At 42.1% G+C, this 19,168-nt stretch overlaps 1 protein-coding gene and 1 long non-coding RNA gene across 4 annotated transcripts in view; one reads left to right on the top strand and one right to left on the bottom strand.

The window, feature by feature from the left end:
- Positions 1-277: 277 nt before the first annotated feature.
- LOC128821875 (uncharacterized) lies at positions 278-10,945 on the bottom strand. Its single transcript, XR_008441259.1, has 3 exons — positions 10,854-10,945; positions 9,710-9,782; positions 278-509 (listed from the first exon to the last, which is right to left on the bottom strand). It is a non-coding gene; the product is annotated as an uncharacterized LOC128821875 (long non-coding RNA).
- A 539-nt stretch (positions 10,946-11,484) lies between these two features.
- Positions 11,485-19,168, top strand: part of TUT7 (terminal uridylyl transferase 7) — a 33,359-nt gene continuing 25,675 nt past the window's right edge. For 2 of the 3 annotated variants that reach the window (XM_054002946.1, XM_054002948.1), the window contains exons 1-4: positions 11,485-11,576; positions 13,461-13,974; positions 18,123-18,298; positions 18,828-18,944. In XM_054002946.1, the coding sequence (XP_053858921.1) occupies positions 13,479-13,974; positions 18,123-18,298; positions 18,828-18,944 (789 nt within the window). In that variant the 5' untranslated portion in view covers positions 11,485-11,576; positions 13,461-13,478. Of the gene's footprint in view, positions 11,577-11,807; positions 12,335-13,460; positions 13,975-18,122; positions 18,299-18,827; positions 18,945-19,168 lie in introns of those variants that run through there. The other variant, XM_054002947.1, reaches the window with a different exon arrangement.

The following is a 19,168-nucleotide window of genomic DNA, read 5'->3' on the forward strand; positions in this document are numbered from 1 at the left end:
AAATGACTGGGACACTGGTACACAGTGTGCCCTTACCAAGTCTGCAAACAGTACAAAACTGTGAGGAGAGGCTGATATGCCAGAAGGTCCTGGACAGCCTGGAGCAACTGGGTCACAGGAACCTCATGAAGTTCAACTAAAAAAGTGCAAAGTCTTAACCCTGGGGAGAAACTTCTGGCGAAGGTACATGCTGGGTTCTGAACTGGCTGAAAACCAGCTCTGCAGAGAAGGGACTGGTGGTCTTATGCACACCAAATTGGCTACAAATCAACAATTTGAAGCAAAACATGTCAGCAGCTTCTGGAAATTACATTACATGCAGGCTGATGTGATCCTTTCCCTCTACTCAGGCTTGGTGAGATATATCGAGGCTCCACCCAGTTCTGGGCTCCTCAAAACGAAAAGAAGCATGATCAGATTGAAGCCAGTCCTACAGAGGGACATAAAGATGATGAAGGGACTGCAGCATCTTTCATACAGGTAGAGGGTGAGAGAGCTGGCCTCTTCATCTGTGGAAGAATCAAGGGTATTTCATCAGTGTACATAAGTACACAATGTGAGAGTGCAGAGATGACAGAGCCAGGCTCTATTCAGTGATGCCCACCAAGAGGACAAGTAATCATGAGCACAAATTAAAATACTAATTTCCATCTGAAAGTATTTTTTTACTGTGAAGGCAGTTAAAGTCTGACACAGATTGCCCAGAGGGGCCACAGCATCTCAATACTTTGAGATACTCAAAATCCAACTGGATGTGTTCCTCTGTAACTTGCTCCAAGTTACTCTGCTTGACAGAGATTTATAGACTGGGGAATCTCAAGATGTCCCCTCCAAAATCAGCCCTTCTGCAATTCTGTGACAGTAGTATCGACAAACCTTTGGAACTACACTGAAGTTTATAGATCCATGTCACTGGACAGATATGTCTTCTAACTCTACCTACATGAACTGAAGGTGTTACCCCTTCAATTTAAGAGATTTTTCATCACGACTTTTATTTCTCAAATTCTTAATTTTATAACAGATATAGGCATGTCTTCTGTCTGAGGTAAGTGACTCACTTCTGAGGAAAAAATCAGATACAGAGGTCTTCTAGAGCTTTTTAAGGTCATGATAGTTAGCTAAATATGTTTCACCTGCCTCTCATACAGTCTCTGTACTTCAGAGTAAAGAAACACCATTAGAATAAGAAAGTCTTTCTCAGAATGGTAAACTGTTCTAATGTATTCTCTTAGATTCTACTGACTCAGAGCTCTTGGATGCGGCACATGCTAGCTGTAATCTTGTGATCCAGACGAATGGCAGCCTGGGAGGGCAGGCAAAGCAGAGATTGTACAGAAATTGTGGCAAAAGACTCTACTTACTAGACTAGTCTGAAGCCTGTGCTCCCATTTCCCCCTGACCATGCATTGTCCTTATCCAGACCAGCTAAGTTTTTAACCATGCTTTATTACTGCACTTTCATTTCACTGCAAAAGCATGTCTTTACATCACATATTCATGGGTGGTTTGAGCTGTAATTTTTCAGCAATTTTTTGAATCTGCTGCCATCTAGTGAGCAGATATCCATTTGAAATGCATGGGTTTTGCAGACAGCAGTGGTTTTAACTTCTAGGACATGCAGGATTTTGTTCTCTCTCCCTCCATATTAAGGTGTAGCTTGACCAACCTGATCTCTTTCCATGAAGAGGTGATGCACTTCAGATGAGGGAAGAGCTGTGGCTATCTATGGACTTTAATAAAGACTTTAACACCATTTCCCAAGGCATTCTTGGCTGATGTCTTAGATAGGTACACTGTACACTGCATTAAAAACTGGCTGGGCCCACAGGGTGTTTGTGAGTCATATCCAGCTGGCATCCTGTCACTATTGGGCTCCCCACGGCTCAGTGTCAGGGTCAGTCCTATTTAATGTCTTTGTCAATTATTTGGATGAAGAGATTAGGTGCACCCTCAGTCAGTTGACACCAAGATGGGTGAGACAGCTGACCTGCTGAAGGGCTGGAAGGCTCTACAGAAGGATCTGGACAGGCTGGATCATGGGCTGAGGTAAACTGTATAAGGTTCAATAAAGCAAAGTGCCGGGTCCTGCCCTTGGGTCACAACAACCATATTCACTGCTACAGGCTTGGGGCAGAAAGGCTGGAAAGCTGCCTGGTGGAAAAGAATCTGGGGCTCCTGGTCAATAGCTAGCTAAACATGAGCGAGCCCATGCCCAGGTGGCCAAGAAGACCAATGGCACCATGGCTTGCATCAGAAATAGTGTGGCTAGCAAGACCAAGGCAGTGATCGTCCCTGTGTACTGGCACTGGTGATGCCACACCTCAAGTACTGTATTCAGTTTTGGGCCCCTCACTGCAAGAAAGACATTGAGGTGCTAGAGCTTGTCCAGAAAGGGAAAAGGAGCTGATGAAGGGTCCAGAGCACAAGTTCTGTGAGGACTTGAGCAGCTGAGGGAGCTGGGGGTCTTTAGCCTGGAGAAAAGGAGGGTCAGGTTAGACCCTATGACTCTCTACAGTTGCCTGAAAGGAGAGTGGGTGTACCCAGATGAAGGTTGGTTTACTCTCCCAGGTAACAACAGGAGGAAACGGCCTCAAGTTGCACCAGGAGAGGTTTAGATTGGATAGCAGGAAAAATTGCTTCACTGAAAGGGTAGCAGCCCTGGAATGGGCTGCCCAGGGAAGTGGTGGAGTGACCACCCCCAGAAGTATCTAAAATACATGTAGATGTAACATGATTTAGTGGTGAGCACAGTGGTATGGATTAACAATTAGACTTGATGATCTGAAAGGTCTTTTCCAAATACAAGGATTCTATGGATTCTAAAATTCTTTTCTTGTTCAAGGGAGAAGGTACTCACACCACCACACAAAGCATGCAACCCTGTAGTTCTTCCTGCATGATAAAGAGACAGGACATGTGGAAGTGGGACACTAAACCTACTTGGAGACTAGGGGTACTGTAAGGAAAAGCAACAGCCAAAAAGCATTCACCCAGAACAATTACTGTACCTGTGTCTGTTGAGCCAAGTAGAAGGGTTGATTGTACTTTTGACCCTGATTAAGGGACTTCCATTTTGCAGTTCCAAAAAATCAAGCAATAAAGACCCCAACCAGGAACAAAGAGGCTTTGCCTTCAGCCAGGCAGAGGACAACTGGTTTTACTGGACTGTATGCATTTGATGGCCTGTAACATCAGCCCCACAGGAGTCTAAAGCTCTACTGGACACTGGTGTACAGTATACAGCAAAACCACCAGTTACAAAGAGGCACAATCTGTCTCTAATTCTGGAGTGATGCAAGGATCCTGAGAACTGCCTATGTTGGAGGCTGAGGCAACCCTATCTTACAAGCAACAATTCTGACCAGCTCAGACAACCAATTTGTCCTTGCCATAGAATACCTCAGGAGAGAAAAAGGACCCAAAAGGGTACCAGTGAGCTTTTGGTATAGCTGCCTTGAGTACAGAGAAGATTAAATAGCCGTCTACTTTGCCTGGTCATTCAGAGGATCCTTCCATTGTGAGGTTGCTGCAGGTTAGAGAACAGCAGGTGTTAGGACAATGCATCAGCTATAGTAATGAACCAATAAAGACTCTGTGGTTCCCATGCATAACCCGATCCAGTGACTGGAGTGTCAAGGAGTCATCAGTAAGACTCATTCACTTTTTAATAAGTCCCTCTAGGTCAGAGCAAAAATGTAACAGAAAGTAGAGGCTAACAGTGGACTGCCATGTCTTGAATGATGCCACACTGCTACTGTGTGGTGCCCTATCAGACATACTAGAACTCCAGCAGGAACTGGGGCCAAAGGCAGCCAAATGATATGCAATCACTGACACCACTAATCCATTTTCTTGATCCTTTTGACAGCAGAGTGCAAGCCACAGTTTGTTTTTACGTGGAGGGGTATCCAATACATTTGGAATCAACTGCTCCCAGGATAGAAACACAGGCCTACCAGCTGGTACAGATAGATCCAGCCTGGACTCAAAGTGAGGCTCCTGAAGACATGCAATATATTAGTGACTTTCTTGTGTGGGGCAACACAGACAAGGAAAAGTATGAGAAGGGGAGAACATTGATGCCAATTCTCTTGAAAGTGGGTTTTGCTATGAAACAAGGTAAGGTCAAAGTACTTGCACAGGAAATCCAGTTTGCAGGAATAAAATGGCAAGATGGGCATCATCATGTCTCAATAGATGGATCAATAAAATAGCAGCTATGTTTTCACAAACTAATAAAAAAGAAATACAAGCTCTTGGGTGTTGGGGGTTTCTGGAGAATGCATATTCTGGGTTACAGTCTGATTACAAGCCCTCTCTATCACGTGGTCCAAAAGAAAAACAACTTTGAATGGGGTCTTGAGCAGCAGTAAGCCTTTTAAGCCTTTGAACAAATCCAGTAGGAGACAGTTCATGCATTAGCACTGGGGCCAGTCTGAAGAGGACAAGATGTTAAAAATGTGCTCATACCTCAGCCATGGTTAATGGCCATACATGGAGGCTCTGGCAGAAAGCTCTCAGAGAGACTCACAGTTGACCCCTAGGGTTTTGAAGCCAGGGATGAGGATGTCAAGGCCATTGCACTCCAGCTGAAAAAGAAATACTAGTAGTCTATAAAGCAATTTGAGCCACCAGTTGGTAATGAAGCACAGTACCTTCTGGTGCAATTTTGATTGCCCATGCTCTTCTGAATGTTCAAAAGGAGACTTTCCTCTACACATCACGCAACTGATGTGACATGACTAAGTGGGTCACACTGATGATCCAATGAGCTTACATGGGAAGCCTTAACCACCCAGGAAACCTGGAAGTGATCATGGAGTGCACAGAGGGCCAAAATTTTGGAGTGTCACTAGAGGAGGTGACTCATGCTTAAGAGACCCCACTGTAAAATAAGTTATCAGAAAATGAACCAATAAGCCTTGTTTACAGACAGATCCTGTCATGTTATAGGAAAATATTAAAGGTGGAAAGCTGCTGTGATATATATTAAGTTGCAGAAACTGCAGATGGACAAGGTAAACTGAGTCAGTCTGCAGAAGAGAAAGCACTCCAGCTGGCTTTAGACACTGCTGAAAAAGAAAAATGACCAGTACTTTATCTCTGTGCTGATCATGAATTATGGCAAATGCTCCAGGGGTGGCTATAGCAATGAAAGCATAGCAGGTGGCAGAGCAGAATTAAACCCTTCTGGGCTGTTGAATTGCAGTGAGTTATTGCTGCTCATGTAGTGAACCTGGTTGTAAAAGTACATTATGTAAGAGTTTATGTAGCAAAGAGTCTGCCACTTAAGAACATCAAAACAATGAGCAGGAGGACCAAGCTGCTAAAATGGAAGTGACTCAGATGTATCTGGACTGGGAATATAAGGGTGAACGATCACATATGTCTGATATGATATATCAAAACATGTACAAAGAGAAGAAACATACAAATGGGCCCATGATCAAGGCATGGACTTGATCACTGATGCCACTGCACAGGTTATCCATGAATGCAAAGAGTGTGAGATAATTAAACAGGCCAGGAGCTAAAACCTTTTTGATATTGAAGATGATGGCTGAACTATCAATACAGGGAAGACTATCAGACTACCATGAACTTGCCATGGAAAGAGTAATCTGCTTACAGTGATGGAAGTGACTATTGAATGGTTAGAAACATACCCTGTGATCCATGCCACTGCCTGGATTATTGTTTTGGGCCTTAAAGAGCAACTTTGGTGGTAACTGAAATAATTAAATCACACAACAGGACTCATTCCAGAAGCAAATTTGTAGCCTGGTCAAGGGGCATGACATCAACCAGGTGATCACATGCACCAGCCCACAGTGTTGGGGAAGATGAAATAGCAAGGCCCTATAAATATGAGGGCCTGGCAAAAGAATCAGAGAATACAGATATTGAGATGAAAACAAGGTTTGAAATACCAAACCTTCATTACTGAGCATCCCGAAAACAATAATGTAATCCCCCCTTTCTGATAGATCCTAAGGTCAAATGGAATGTCCTGTCTCACCCCCCAATGTATGGTTCATCCCATACCTGTAACCCTCCCCTGAAGTATCCGATGTCTGTAACCCCATTGGCCCAAGTCCTGTCCCAGCCCACCTTGAAGCCCCCTGATAAGGTGTGGCCGAGGGACCGGACGCTCTCTCTTGGACCCTCCTGCTGGGACACCCACCTGGCACCATCTCCCTCTCTCCCTCTCTCTCCCCCCGCTCTCCCTGGGCCTGCCACGAGTTGCGGCTGGCAACTCTATGCAGGGCCCTTCATCCTTTACAATAAACCATATGCTCTAAAGACCGGGCCTCAGAGATCCTGCATTACCACCCACCCAAACCGTCCTGGAGTCCAGCAGTCCCCGCACCCAGGAAAGCTGAATGGCTGTTAAAAACTACACTGAGAGTAATAGGTGCTGGGACATTGGGCTGGTATGAAAGTAAACCAGTGGAAGAAATGAAGACCACCCAATTACCTTAAGAGAGATTGCAGATCAGAGTTACAATTTAATAGAAAGATTACAATAATGCAATAATCCACATTAAAACTGGCTTAGACCCATAAAGTCAGACTACAACCTGGCATCCTGTTGGCCAAGGTGGTGGTTGCAGTCCTATCAAGTGGTGATTGCAGTCCTGTTGAAGTGACGGTTGCAGTCAAAACTGGTGGTCCTGTGGAAGTTCTGGGCCTCATCTGGATCTGTCCAGGTGTGATGGGGGTTCAAAGTCCCCAGTTATATATGGTCAGGTTCAAGGGAGAGTATTCAGCACATCCTCTAGGGCAGACAGTTGCACAGTGGGAATGATGTCATCCTGTGAGTCATAGGATATTTTTGGGAATCCTAAGGTCCCTAATCCTTTGGTCTAAGTTGGTACAGTGTCCAAGACTGAGCACCAAGATGTTTCCTATTACCATCCGAGTAGCAGTTGCATCTGGACAGTTTTCCTTATCTCCTGTTAGTAGGCCCATCAATGTCTTGCCACATGACTCAGAGATAACACTCTCCAGGAGCCAGTTCTGTTTAACAGGTGATTAAGAACACACCTTGTGACTCAGAATAACATCAGCCCATTGTGAGATGCTCCGCCCAGGTGAAGGAGCTAGGCATTCCCACTGGATAAATCCAGGGATTTCTAGACAGAGAGGCAGCCTTTCCACAGCTTTCCAAGAAGACACAGCAACCACATCTGCCACTCCAGGAAGACTGCAGCCACTCCAATTTGGACTGCTACCAGCACATTGGCCAAAGGGAGTCAGGTTGTATTCTGACTTTGTCAGTGGTCTTCCTTTTGTATCATTGCATGTATTTTTGTATTTTTTTTCCCCTTTTCCCAATAAATTGTATTTCTTTGAGTCTCTCACTGGTTTTGCTTTCAAACCAGAACATACAGTTATCCGTTATTGTGGTGGTGCCATTGAGTCCACTATGGCCCATCGGCAGAGATGACGCCTTCAGGATCGGTGGGACTGTGCTGGTGTTTCCCCAGAAGGAGTTAGCACTGCACAGTCATTTGTGAAAAAAAAGAAACACTCCCCTTCTCACAGGGTTTGGCTCTTCTCCCTTATCTCATTTAACACCCAGCTTGTGGCCTGATGTGTCAGCTGGGCATCTAATGGGCATCTACTGAAAATGACCAATCACTAACAGTTTGTCAGAAATGGTGTAGAGGGCAGTAGAATACTCAATTTGATAACACCCACATAGAGCTGAACTGGAATTCTTCTCCAGTAACCAGGACATACATTCAAGCATTGTGAAATATATTTAACAGAAGCCACTTGGCTAGTTAATATTAGAGCATCTGCCACTTGACCTGGCCCTGTTGAATCAAGGTCTCTGTGCACTGTGGAAGAAGAAAAGATCCAAACAGTACATAAGAGAAACTGACTAAAAGAAACAGTTATTCCTTCTTCAGGAAAGGGTAAACCTATTCATAAACCCTGAGCTTTTGCTCAGGGACTTGGTTGGACTTGGTAAATGCAGTAAGATGGGCAAGTGCAATGTGCACCTCAAGGTGATTTAATCCTGAGTGAAAATAATTCACTATTTGAGTTGTAAGATGGCAGTGTTACTCAATACTGGATATCACCACTGCTATGGCTGCAACCTATTGAAAGTATTATAGCACAAACTTCTTGCTGCTAGTAAAGCTAGAGACAAGAGCAGGAATTCAATGTCATATTAAAATTTACAGCCTAGTCCAAAGGGATTAGGGCTGGAAAATTTAATGGATGTACTTTTAAATTGTTGTAAAACATGATTTGAGCTGTGTGTTACAGAAAACCCCACAGCAGAAACTACTTGAAGGATGATGAAGGAATGAATACAATGAAGGATGAATATCATAAGAAGCAGTTGACAGGGAAAGATGTGTGGTAATGTCTTTACAAACAATTTGATGGCTGAGGATATGGGTGTTAATGTCTTTGAAATGGGTCTCAATGCCTCTACCAACTTCAAGCAGCAGGTTTGTTACATAACCCAGACAGACTGACTCTTGAATTTTACAGTAATAGAGAAATGGGTCCAGACCAAGTGTACTGCAGAACCCAGAAAACCTGAAATTCTGAATTTTGGAGGAAAATGACAGGTTCAAGGGAGGGAACCTGTGCCTTTGTAGCTCCTCAGCCAATGGGGATAGGAAGACAGCAACATGCAGCTGAGAATTTAGGATAAAAGGAGGCTTCATCCTCTAAAACCTCTAGAGAGAAACTGGATGGGGGTATGCCCCAATGGACTCTTTCCCTTTATAAAATAAAGTTGTAGGACTCCTCTGTCTCCTTTGCAGACACTTTCGTAGTGTGCTGCCTTTGGTGCCAAATGACTCCATGCAACATACTACTTTTTCAATCCTGAGTGACCACCATAAAAGATGGAGCACAAAGTCAAACAACAAATAAACACAGTGAGCATTTTGCGGATAATTATGGACTTTTCACAAACATTTTAAGGGGAAGCAGGTGTTTGATAAGGTGGGATCTTAATATGACATAAATGATACAGAATAACTAGTGGAAAATGTTCTAGTTTGGGCAGGAGTAGAGCTAGATTTCTTCATGGTAGCTGGTATGGGGACAATGTTTTGGATGAATGCTAGAAAAAGTTTTGGTAACACAGCGATCTTTTAGTTACTGCTGAGTAACACTTAGCATCAAGGCCTTTTCTGCTCCTCATAATATCTCACCAGCAAGTAGTCTGGAGATGCACAAGGAAAAAGACACTGTATTTGGCCAAGTTCTTTTTGGGTGTAAATGGCCATATCCACTGTCTTCCAGAAAATCTCACCATAAAATATCTAGCAGACAGGTATTCTGATTTATCTGCAAGTGACACAGTCTATCAATGATGAAGACAAAGAGCAACATTGTCAGTGCTTCTAGTAGCTTAGTAGCTTTTCAAGATGGAGGATGTTCCAACAGTAAAATGCTGAGGTGATGAAGCAGGTATAGGGCGAGGCTCCAAGAGCTGTCTGAGTCACAGTCAAAACAGGAGTCTACCTCAGCTTCCTACCACTTCTGTGCCTGGGCAATCCCACCCCCATTAGCACAAGTATGACAAAAGTATAATCCCAAACTGGCCCAGTTTATCTCACAATGCAATCCTTTATTCCTTGGTGAACAAGCTTTCATAAAGGAAAACAGTATCTTTTCTACAACAGCAAAATAAAACAAAACCTATTTAAAGGATATATAAAATACTTACTTGTTCAAAATGTAGAACAAAATGTCTGCAGCAGACTCAAGATCATACTCAAAAAATTCCAGAGACTACATTTCTAAAAAAAAAAATAATAATTTTGTGATGCCCAATTCTGTGTTTGTTCTTTAAGCTATAATTTATGTGCATCTGGCTGATCTTACTTGATTTAGTGAGTTGTACTCTTTTACTATTTCTCAATTTCTCTCTCTTATTTTATCACTGATAAATTTAGAAAGAGCTGCTAGTTGTCTTTCTCATTTCAGTAGATTTGTATTCTGCATGCTAAGTTTACTTTTTCTTTAAAAAAAAACTGACTAATTGCATCTTCATGCTACCTATTTAGGAAAAAATCTCAGTGGATCAAAATTTAGGCTTTCCAAGCAAGAGCATGTGTCTTTAAGACATACGACACTTTTAGCCCATTTCCTCTTATTTTTGTCTGACCATAGAAAATGCTTGTATTTGAGTATACAATAATCCATCTAGTTGAAATTTAAACACAAATCACTGATTTTTATAAAACCAGAGGAATTTTAGTTTCATAAAAATGACAGAAACTTTAGACAGTCTTGCATGGCTGCATTAGTGAGAAACTTTCATCAGACCAAAGATTGTTTGACCCACCACAGCCACTATGACACAAAACATGCTGAGCCTGCAGCCACTCAACAATTTTATGGAAGAAGAAGGCAAGACAGGGTTCAGAAACACTTTCATGTTTGGTACCCCAGCCACACCTGCTTACAGCAATTGTTTTGGTAAGATATGCTATCCTTCCATGCCAGGCCCTTACCAGAAAGCATCCTAGCAGGAAAGGGTAATAGAGGGAAAGTCAAAAGTAACTTTTGACTGTTAATGCAAAGCACTGGCCTGCAAGTTCCTGTCTTGGAAAGGTACCATAAATTATTCTGGGAAGTTTCTGCAGTTTACCTATCTTCAAAACCTATATACTTGTACACATTTGCTAAGGAAATTTGAACTGGAATGGGAAGGTGAATTCTTATGAGGGCCACCTCATGAGGCTTATTAAAAGTCCCTCTTTTCCATAAATATGAATGCAAAAGCATGGTAAAAAGAGACCCTTCTCAACAAGCCAGTAAATTAGGTACTTGTTTTCTGGGAGATAACTGCAATGTACATTATTCACCTCTTCAGTGACCAAGAAGGCCAATGGCTTCCTGGCCTGTATCAGCAATAGTGTGGCCAGCAGGACCAGGGAAGTGGTTATCCCCCTGTACCCAGCACCTCAAATCTTGTGTTCATATTTGGGCTCCTCACTGCAAGGACATTGAGGTGCTGGATGGAGCATGTCCAGAGAAGGGCAACGGAGCTGGGCAAGGGTCTGGAGCACAAGTCCTGTGAGGAGCAGCTGAGGGAGCTGGGGGTGTTTAGCTTGGAGCAGGCTCAGGGGAGACCTCTTTGTAGTCTACATCTGCCTGAAAAGAGAGCGAAGCCAGGTGGGGGTCGGCCTCTTTTCACAGGCACCAGGAGACAGGACAAGAGTGCAAAGCCTCAAGCTGAGGTAGGGGAGGCTCAGGTTGTACATCAGGAGTAATTTCTTCACAGAAACGGTGATTAGACGGGGCAACGGCCTGCCCAGGAAGGTGGTGGAGTCACCATGACAGGAAGGAAAGACCAGACGCAACTCGGCCACACACGCTTTCCGGACCCACTGCGAACCGGACCGGCTCCACTTCCGCGTCCGCTCCTGTCCCGGCCCGTCCCGGCCCGCCCCGCCCCGCCGGGCGCGGAGGGCGGGCCCGCGCTGCCGGAAGACCAGGGCGGATCGGTCGCGCTGAGGGAGCAGCGCCGCTTCCGTCGCACCACAATGGCGAGCCCTGGGCGGCAGGCGGGCCGGCGGTAGCGGGCGGTGAGTGCCCTTCTCTTGGCGGCAAGGCGAGGCCTTTCCCGGCGGCGGGCGGTGTCCACCGGCGGCCTGTGCCCGTCGCCCGCTCTTTTGCCTCCCTCTCTTCCTCCCTGCGTCTCTCGGTCCCCTCGTGCCGAGCCCTGCCGCGGCCCCTCTGCTCGCGGGCTGTGTCCGGCTGAGGCGGCAGTTTGGGTTATGCTGCGCCACAGTCCCTCCACCGGAGTCGGAGCTCGACAGGAGGGGGCTGGGGACCTTCGTTAGCCTGTGGGAGGCCGAGGAGGAGCGAGCCGGGAGCTGCGGTGTGGCGGCAAGGGAGCCCTGACCCACGTAGTGTGTTTCCTGCGCCGGCATCTTAACACCTGCGCCTGGGTCCCGCTGGCAACTTGGCTGGCGCTGCCTGACGGTGCTGGCTCCGCAGGCAACCGTGTCCTGCCTATCTGCGACGCCGCTGACCCCCAGGGCAGCCCCCTGCCCACACCAGGCTCGCGCCTCCAGTCCTGGCTGGGAGCCGGAGGCGAACGTAAACTTTGACTTTTCTGTTTCCTTCCCGTGCAGGGAGGTGTCGTCATCTAGCCTGGCGGCAGGGTGTGGGCGTTGCTTCTGGGGATGACTCTAAAACAGGCTGGGTTTAGGTCACTCTGAAATTCGGGTTTGACAGCGTTTCTTGCCTAAAATAGGAAGCAAGTGCACTTCGTGTATTTGAAACTTTTCTTTCCGCTCTTAGCTATAGCAGCTGCATTTCCAGAGATGTACATAACTGGGTAAGAATACTGTTCTTTAGGACAGGAATCCTGTTTGTTTTTTTGCTTGTGTGGGACCAAAAAACTATCTTAAGGGGGGCATAAACACTAAAAACCTCAGGCCTGTAAAATGCAGGCACTGAGACTCTTAAGAGTGTCTTTATGGCCTGCAGAATATAAAAAAAAAAGAAAAAAAGTGAGAAATCAGGTACCCTACTCCCATATTAATGGCAATAGAAGGACATTTTGTGATGTTTAGGTGCTTGAAAATGCTCTTTAAGTCTCTTTATCTGCATCCTTAAGTATCTACATGTATTTTGAAAGAGAAAATATTTTTTGTTTAGTTGTATCTGTCTATATTTAAATCATAAAATACTCAGTGTTGAGGCAACCACTGCCACTTAACATGTTCTACACAGTCTCTTCCTTTAATTCCCCTTTCACAGTCCACATGGTTTATTGGCAGCATTGAAGTTAGAGCTCTGTGGCAATGTTTTGCAGTAAGAACATAGAGGTAACCAAAGAAAGGGGGGGGGGGTGCAAGCAATTCAGTGGTCCAGATGTTTTAGGCAACACTATAATAATATGAAATAGGAGTGGTTAATATTGAGTAATGTGAGACCTCACAGTGGTGGACTGCCTAAAATGTGCAGAGAGTACATTGTTTCTAAGTCATTATATGCTACTTGCCTGATAGCTAGATTGCAACTTAGCTTCTGCAGCTCTCTGTCCTCTGATGATCATGATTTTCATTCTTAACAAGGTGAAGAGTGCCTACTGTGGGCAAAGAGGAATATTCTGATATGTAGAATGGCCTTGGGGCCATCCTTGCCTCCTTTTTTGCCTCCTTCAGCCATTCTTTCAAAGCTTTCCTGTACTGAGCTGAGACTGGCGTAGACTCTTAAAATTTTCTATCTGTCCTAAAGACCTTAGGGCCTGCAAAAGCCATAGGCCATCTCTGTATTTTATAAACCACTCATAGGTGTTAAGACATACTAAGAGAAGAGACCTAGCTAAGTTTTGGACTGCCTTTTCTTGCCTTGGTTTAAGCCAGGAATTTGATTGTTGAGATTTCCATAGCAGTTAATATCCAGTGTTCATTCCTTGATTGATTTTAAAATACAGCTTTTAACTTTTTGATTTCTAGGTGGGAATAGCAATAACCATGGGAGATGCTGCAAAACCTTGCTTTGCCAAACAAAATAATGAGCAGGAAATTTTGCATCCAGAAGAATTAAAAGAAAGTCCTTTACAGATAGACTACCAAGTCATGGATGAATATGGAAGTGGCTGTAGCAATAAAATAGATACCAGCCTGCAAAGGAAAAAGGGAACTCCAGGTCATTACGGAAGCAGTCCCAGGCGAGGGCCACAAAGTGTTTTGAGTAGCCCAAATTCACTTAAAAACACAGCTTACAGTCAAGGGTCAAAGTTAAATGATATCCAAAGAGACCAAATGAAGAAGTGGGTATCTGATGACCATCATGGTACTTCTGACACCTGGAGAGAGTACCGTTCTGCTCCCTGGATTCCTGGGCATGGCAGGACAAGAAAGGACTCTTTTCACAAGGTGGAAGGTGCTGGAAACAGAAATGTAAGACGACAACTTCAGGAAGATTTAATGAGCAAAGATGTGCCAGACATGCAGAAAGGAAGTTCTGGTAATCACATATTTCTTTGTTTTTGCATAGCTGTCCAGTAAAGTAGCTTCCTACATGTGGTACTGAAAAGTAAAATTTCAGGGTTCACTATTTAAGTAAAAAAGTGTTTTTTTTCTCTCATGTATTACAAGTTATTGACTGCTCTGTACTTATAGCACTTCAGACAAATTGCTACAGCAAATAATACAGAACTTGTTTTTTAGATTATGTTGTCTTTGCAGTTTAGCCTGTGAGTGATAGAAGTAAATAGATTACAGCATCTCTGTAGTGTCCCTGTTTGTTGTTTTCCCTGTACAATTTGATGGAATCTGTCACGGCTGATAAGAAATCTTTCAATTAAGCTGACAACAGGGTAAGATTTTTGGAGCTACCAATGAGGTCTTTAACAATGTGTCTTAATGAGTATTGAAAGCGATGCTGTGTCAGTATTGTGAGAACTCAGTACAGCAATAACACAAGTCTAGTTCTTCATACGTTTAACTTCCCTGTGGGCAGTTGGTACTAATAATCAGAGTACAAACCCAAAGCATTGAAATGTCAGGAACAACAGCCTAACGGAGGGTGAAGTGATGAATACAATAGTATTTTCATGGAATGCAAGTAAAGCAGAAAAAGGAAGTTTAAAATATAGAGAGTATAACTTGTGTGTGATGCTGCTAACAGGGAATGCCAGTTGACAAGAAATCTGTCTTATTTTATTTAAGAGTGGGAGCCAAAGACAGTAGTGCTCAGACCCTCTGCTGAGAAGAAGAGCTATTCCTGGTTGATGCTAGGAAGTCCAGCAGTTAAATGTCCTTTCCCTTGATACTAGCTGTCACTAAAAAGATAAACTGCGAACAGGTGCCCAGTGTCTCTCATTGTTAGAAATAAGCTGCACACAGCTCAACCTCACATGAGGAGAAAGTAGAGTGTTTTCACAAGCTTTTTATTCAGTTAAAATTTTCTTTAGTTTCTTCTTTTACTGGATGTAATGAACTTTTTCCTGTGAAACTTCAGGAACTCACTGAAATAGATTTTTGGAACCATTGGCAATCATACTTGAGAACTTAAGGGAAGTGAGTTACTGATTACAGGAATGGACAAGTGTCTCTTAAAAGAAGAATTAAAATAGTATGCAGCTTAAATCTCAGGGGTCAGTTTTGCAACAAATAATATACTGTAAGTATTTGAAAGGTAACAAAGATAAGTAGTAAGTATGCATTTATTAAGGAGAAGGTATGCCAAGCCCTAATTTATTTATTTAAAATTGTCATCAGTCCCTGTGGACATGGGAAAGGCAGTTAGTAGGTATTGCTTGTACTAGTACTGTACTACTTTGGATACTCTTATGTGACAGTTCTGTAAGTAAACTAGTGGAAAATTGTCTGGATTAAATTAATGTAAGAGGCTTGCAGAACTAATTAGGTAACTATACTCAGAAACTACTAAAGATTTTGTCAGTTAAAATAGTGACTGAACATCTAGTGAGTGAGTATTCTATTCAATGTTCAATGTTTGTTATACTATTGTAATGATGAATGAAGACAACAGACTTATTAATTTTGTGCTCTGAAAATTGAATATGCTGTGGAGCTGGTAGGAATGGAATGCAGAAAAGCAGGAAGGTCAATTAAAATAACTTTGCACAGTTGGAGAAATGACCTACATATAGGATGAAGTACAAAGGATATGTAAATGCCATTGTTTAAGGAGGAATATCAGCTGTTCAGATAAAGGAGGAAAAGTTACTATAAAGCAATATTTTTTCGGAGAAGGGTCTGAAATGATAGTGAATCAGAAGATGATAATGAGTAGTCATTATCATGGGGTTGTGAGGCATGAAAAAAGACTCACACTCTGAAGTACCCCTTTTCCTGAGTTGTCCTCCATCCAGTTTTGGCATTCCACTTGTATGAAAATGGAAACTGTGCAAAGAAAAGCAAGAAGGTTGTCAAGACATGTAGGAAACAGAAGCTGTTCAAACTGTGAACACTGCCCAATATTTCTGCAAAATGAAGAGGGTAGGGAAGCATAGTAACAATCTTCTGTGTAGGAAGCTATAAAAAGCTCCTACTTTAAAAGCTCCTACTTAGTACTGTAAAAAGCTACCACTGATGTAGTAAACTATATTGTTTCTTTCCAGTAGATAGGACACAAAACAATGGGCCTAAAATTGAGCAAGAAAGGTTCAGATGAGGAATAAAGGGCAAGTTTCCAAAGGTAAAGCTATGGAGGTTCTGGAGAAGTTCATGGGCAGCTCATGGAAAAGGTACTTGAAGGCCTTTAAGAACAGGTTAGCTGAGCATTGTTCATATTTGACAGAGTTTGTTTCATTCTGCTGTGAAGCACAGGCATGGCATAGCTCACCTCTTGAAGTCTTTTTCAGAAATTTTGTGTCAAGTAGTAAAATTACTAAAAATGTTTCTTCTAGCATTTACTTGAAATATTTTGTGCAGTTGTCCTTCTTATTGCCTTCATATCTTTATTGTAGCTCATAAGGAAGTTTATCTCTGAGACACTGTTCTTTAGTACTTGATTCAATCATTAACCTAAAATTAGATTGCCACTATTGTACCTACCAAATATTAGAAGTATTTATTTAGTTTGTAAATTTTTTTAAGCTACTTGTTGGCTACAGAAATAATTGAGAAGATTGAGAAGTAGGTAGTTGTCACAGGCTTTTCTGTGAAAACATTAATATACCTCCAGGTTCTATCCACACTAATTAGTTAAAAAATATGGTGAAACAGATGTGGCACATCTTAGGAATTTGAGCAGAAGCGTTGATGCAGAAATGGAGGACATGGGGAAGGTTCAGAAGCTCAGACTGCTGTTTCTGCTCCCTGGAGATTCCTTTGGAGTACAGCTTCTACAACCTCTTAGGCCTAAATTCTCTTTATTGCAGCTTAAACTTGTGCTGCTGCTGAAAGAAAGAAATTATATTGTTATCTTTGCCCTGGTACTGTTTACACCACTAATACATGCATGCTGTATTGAATCAATAACTGGTCACAAATACACAACTCTGTTGTTACCATTTGCCAATTATTAGAGACAAAAATTGTGGTCATGGGAAAGAAATTTTGTAAACTTACTTGGAAGAGGAGTTTATCTGGATTTTTTATTTTGCCTTTTTTAATTACTACATGCCTTTTTTAAATTAAAGCCTCGTGCTATGATAAAAGTTTGGGAGTCTAAGGAAGTTGCATGAACTTTCTTAGAAGAAGGGAACTTTAGACATTACAGGCATTGGGACATCCTGTATAGCTGTACAAGTGAAAGGCAAGGTGTGGAAACCTGACATATATATTTATTCCTGAGATGATTTTTACAGGTATTGGGTTTGGGCCAATAGCAGCTTCTGCTTCAAAATGATGATAAAATTCACTTTGAAGTAGAAGTGGTATTTAGATTGATTTGTTCCAGAGCTTTTGCTGTAAACACAACAAGCTTTTTAAGCATTATTATTATGACAGTTTTACAGCTTTATTAAAGCAATGTGCACATACTTGGCAAGTCCATTCTTTAGTCTCTGTAGCCAGCAGTGGTGCTTACTTTTTTCCACTTGTTTATTTAATATTGTGAAGATAGTATGATCCATATACTGTTTTAGCTGAAAGGCAAATTACATTATCACCAGTAATAATCCTTTGTTAATAAATTGTCATACATGAGTTAAACCACAACAGTGCCATATCAGAGTGCTGCTAGGTCTTATAAATCATTCAGATTGGCCTGATCTTTTTAATTCTGTCATACTCGTAGTCTATCTTATTTGTCTACCAAAGCCTAGCCAGGCATCCGAAAATCTTTGGACATATTCTGTATTTTTGCTGTAATGACACACAGGCATATCTATTGCATTTAGTTCTATTTTTTTTGCCAGTTTTAACAAAGGTATCTAAGTAAGGTAATTTTCTTCAGTGGAACAAATTAATTAGATTTATTTGTAGTTTGGGACAAAGGCACTATAGGTGGTGATACTAATATACACTTATTATTATCTGACTTGCACAGGACAAATTGTGAAACCAAACCAAGTAGGTGAATTGATTGTGCTTTCTTTGATTCTTTTGTAAGTAGAATGTTAATTAAGGAAAACAATTTTTTAAATGCTGTCTGGTGCTCTGCAGTTATTTGATGTGTTTACTCTCATAATTCTTTATAAGAAATGAAGAACCTTAGAAAACCAAGAAGACTGAGAAGAATTATAAAAGATGAGTGTGATCATGATGAAGTGGAAGGTCCGGTTATAGATGAATCTGTGCTGTCAGCAAAAGAACTTCTGGGGCTGCAGCAAGCTGAAGAAAGATTGAAGCGAGACTACATTTATAGACTGAAGAAGGTGCTGCTGTATTTACTCATACAGATAGACCTCTCCTAATTTTTGTGCATATAAATATATTGTACATGGTACACTTTGAGCAACATCTCTGACTGTAGCTAGAAAGTTTAGTTACAGATATTGCTATTAATGAATTGTAAAAAGAAGAGGGTTTATCTTTTGGGGCTTTTGCTACAACATTGATAACAGTTCAAGTTCAAAGAATTGGCTGCTCCTTTAGTTCATGGAATGACGTCAGATCTTAATTAAAATGCTGGAATAGTTGTTTCTTCAATTAATATATTCTTCCATGGGCATTGGGTATTTCCTCGTGTAAAAGATAAGATGTTGGGTGTGATTGACATGGTATCATTCTTCTGACATTATATTTGATGTGCAAACTTTTTGATGGCAAATAAGAAGTGAAGGAAGCTAAAGTGAGTGGGTGTAGCTTTCAGGGTTAGTCCACTGAACTTAGCTAGGGTACTGAATGAAGTGAAAATAATACCTTTATATATTTCAAGGGTTTTTTTTGCTATTTTTATTTTAGCAACCTCGAAGCTACCCATCAGCAAAATATACCTGCAAGTTGTGTGATGTTCTCATTGAGTCGGTAGCTTTTGCTCATAAGCATATTAAAGAAAAAAGACACAAGAAAATCTTAAAGGTGAGTTTAGCCCAAGAAAAAGTATAAACTAATTTTAATGAAACCTTCCTTACCCCACTAAAAATGACGAAATGCCACTGCTTTTGAAACCATTCCACATTTCGTTTTTACCATGTTTCAATATTTTTAAAAACTGTTACATAGTGATACTAATGAAAACAATAAGTTTGGGACCTGGCCTTTGCAATGAGGAGTAGTTGGTATGGCAGAATTAGAAGTTATAA

Source organism: Vidua macroura, chromosome Z (genome assembly GCF_024509145.1).
Source record: "Vidua macroura isolate BioBank_ID:100142 chromosome Z, ASM2450914v1, whole genome shotgun sequence".
Lineage (NCBI taxonomy): Eukaryota > Metazoa > Chordata > Aves > Passeriformes > Viduidae > Vidua > Vidua macroura.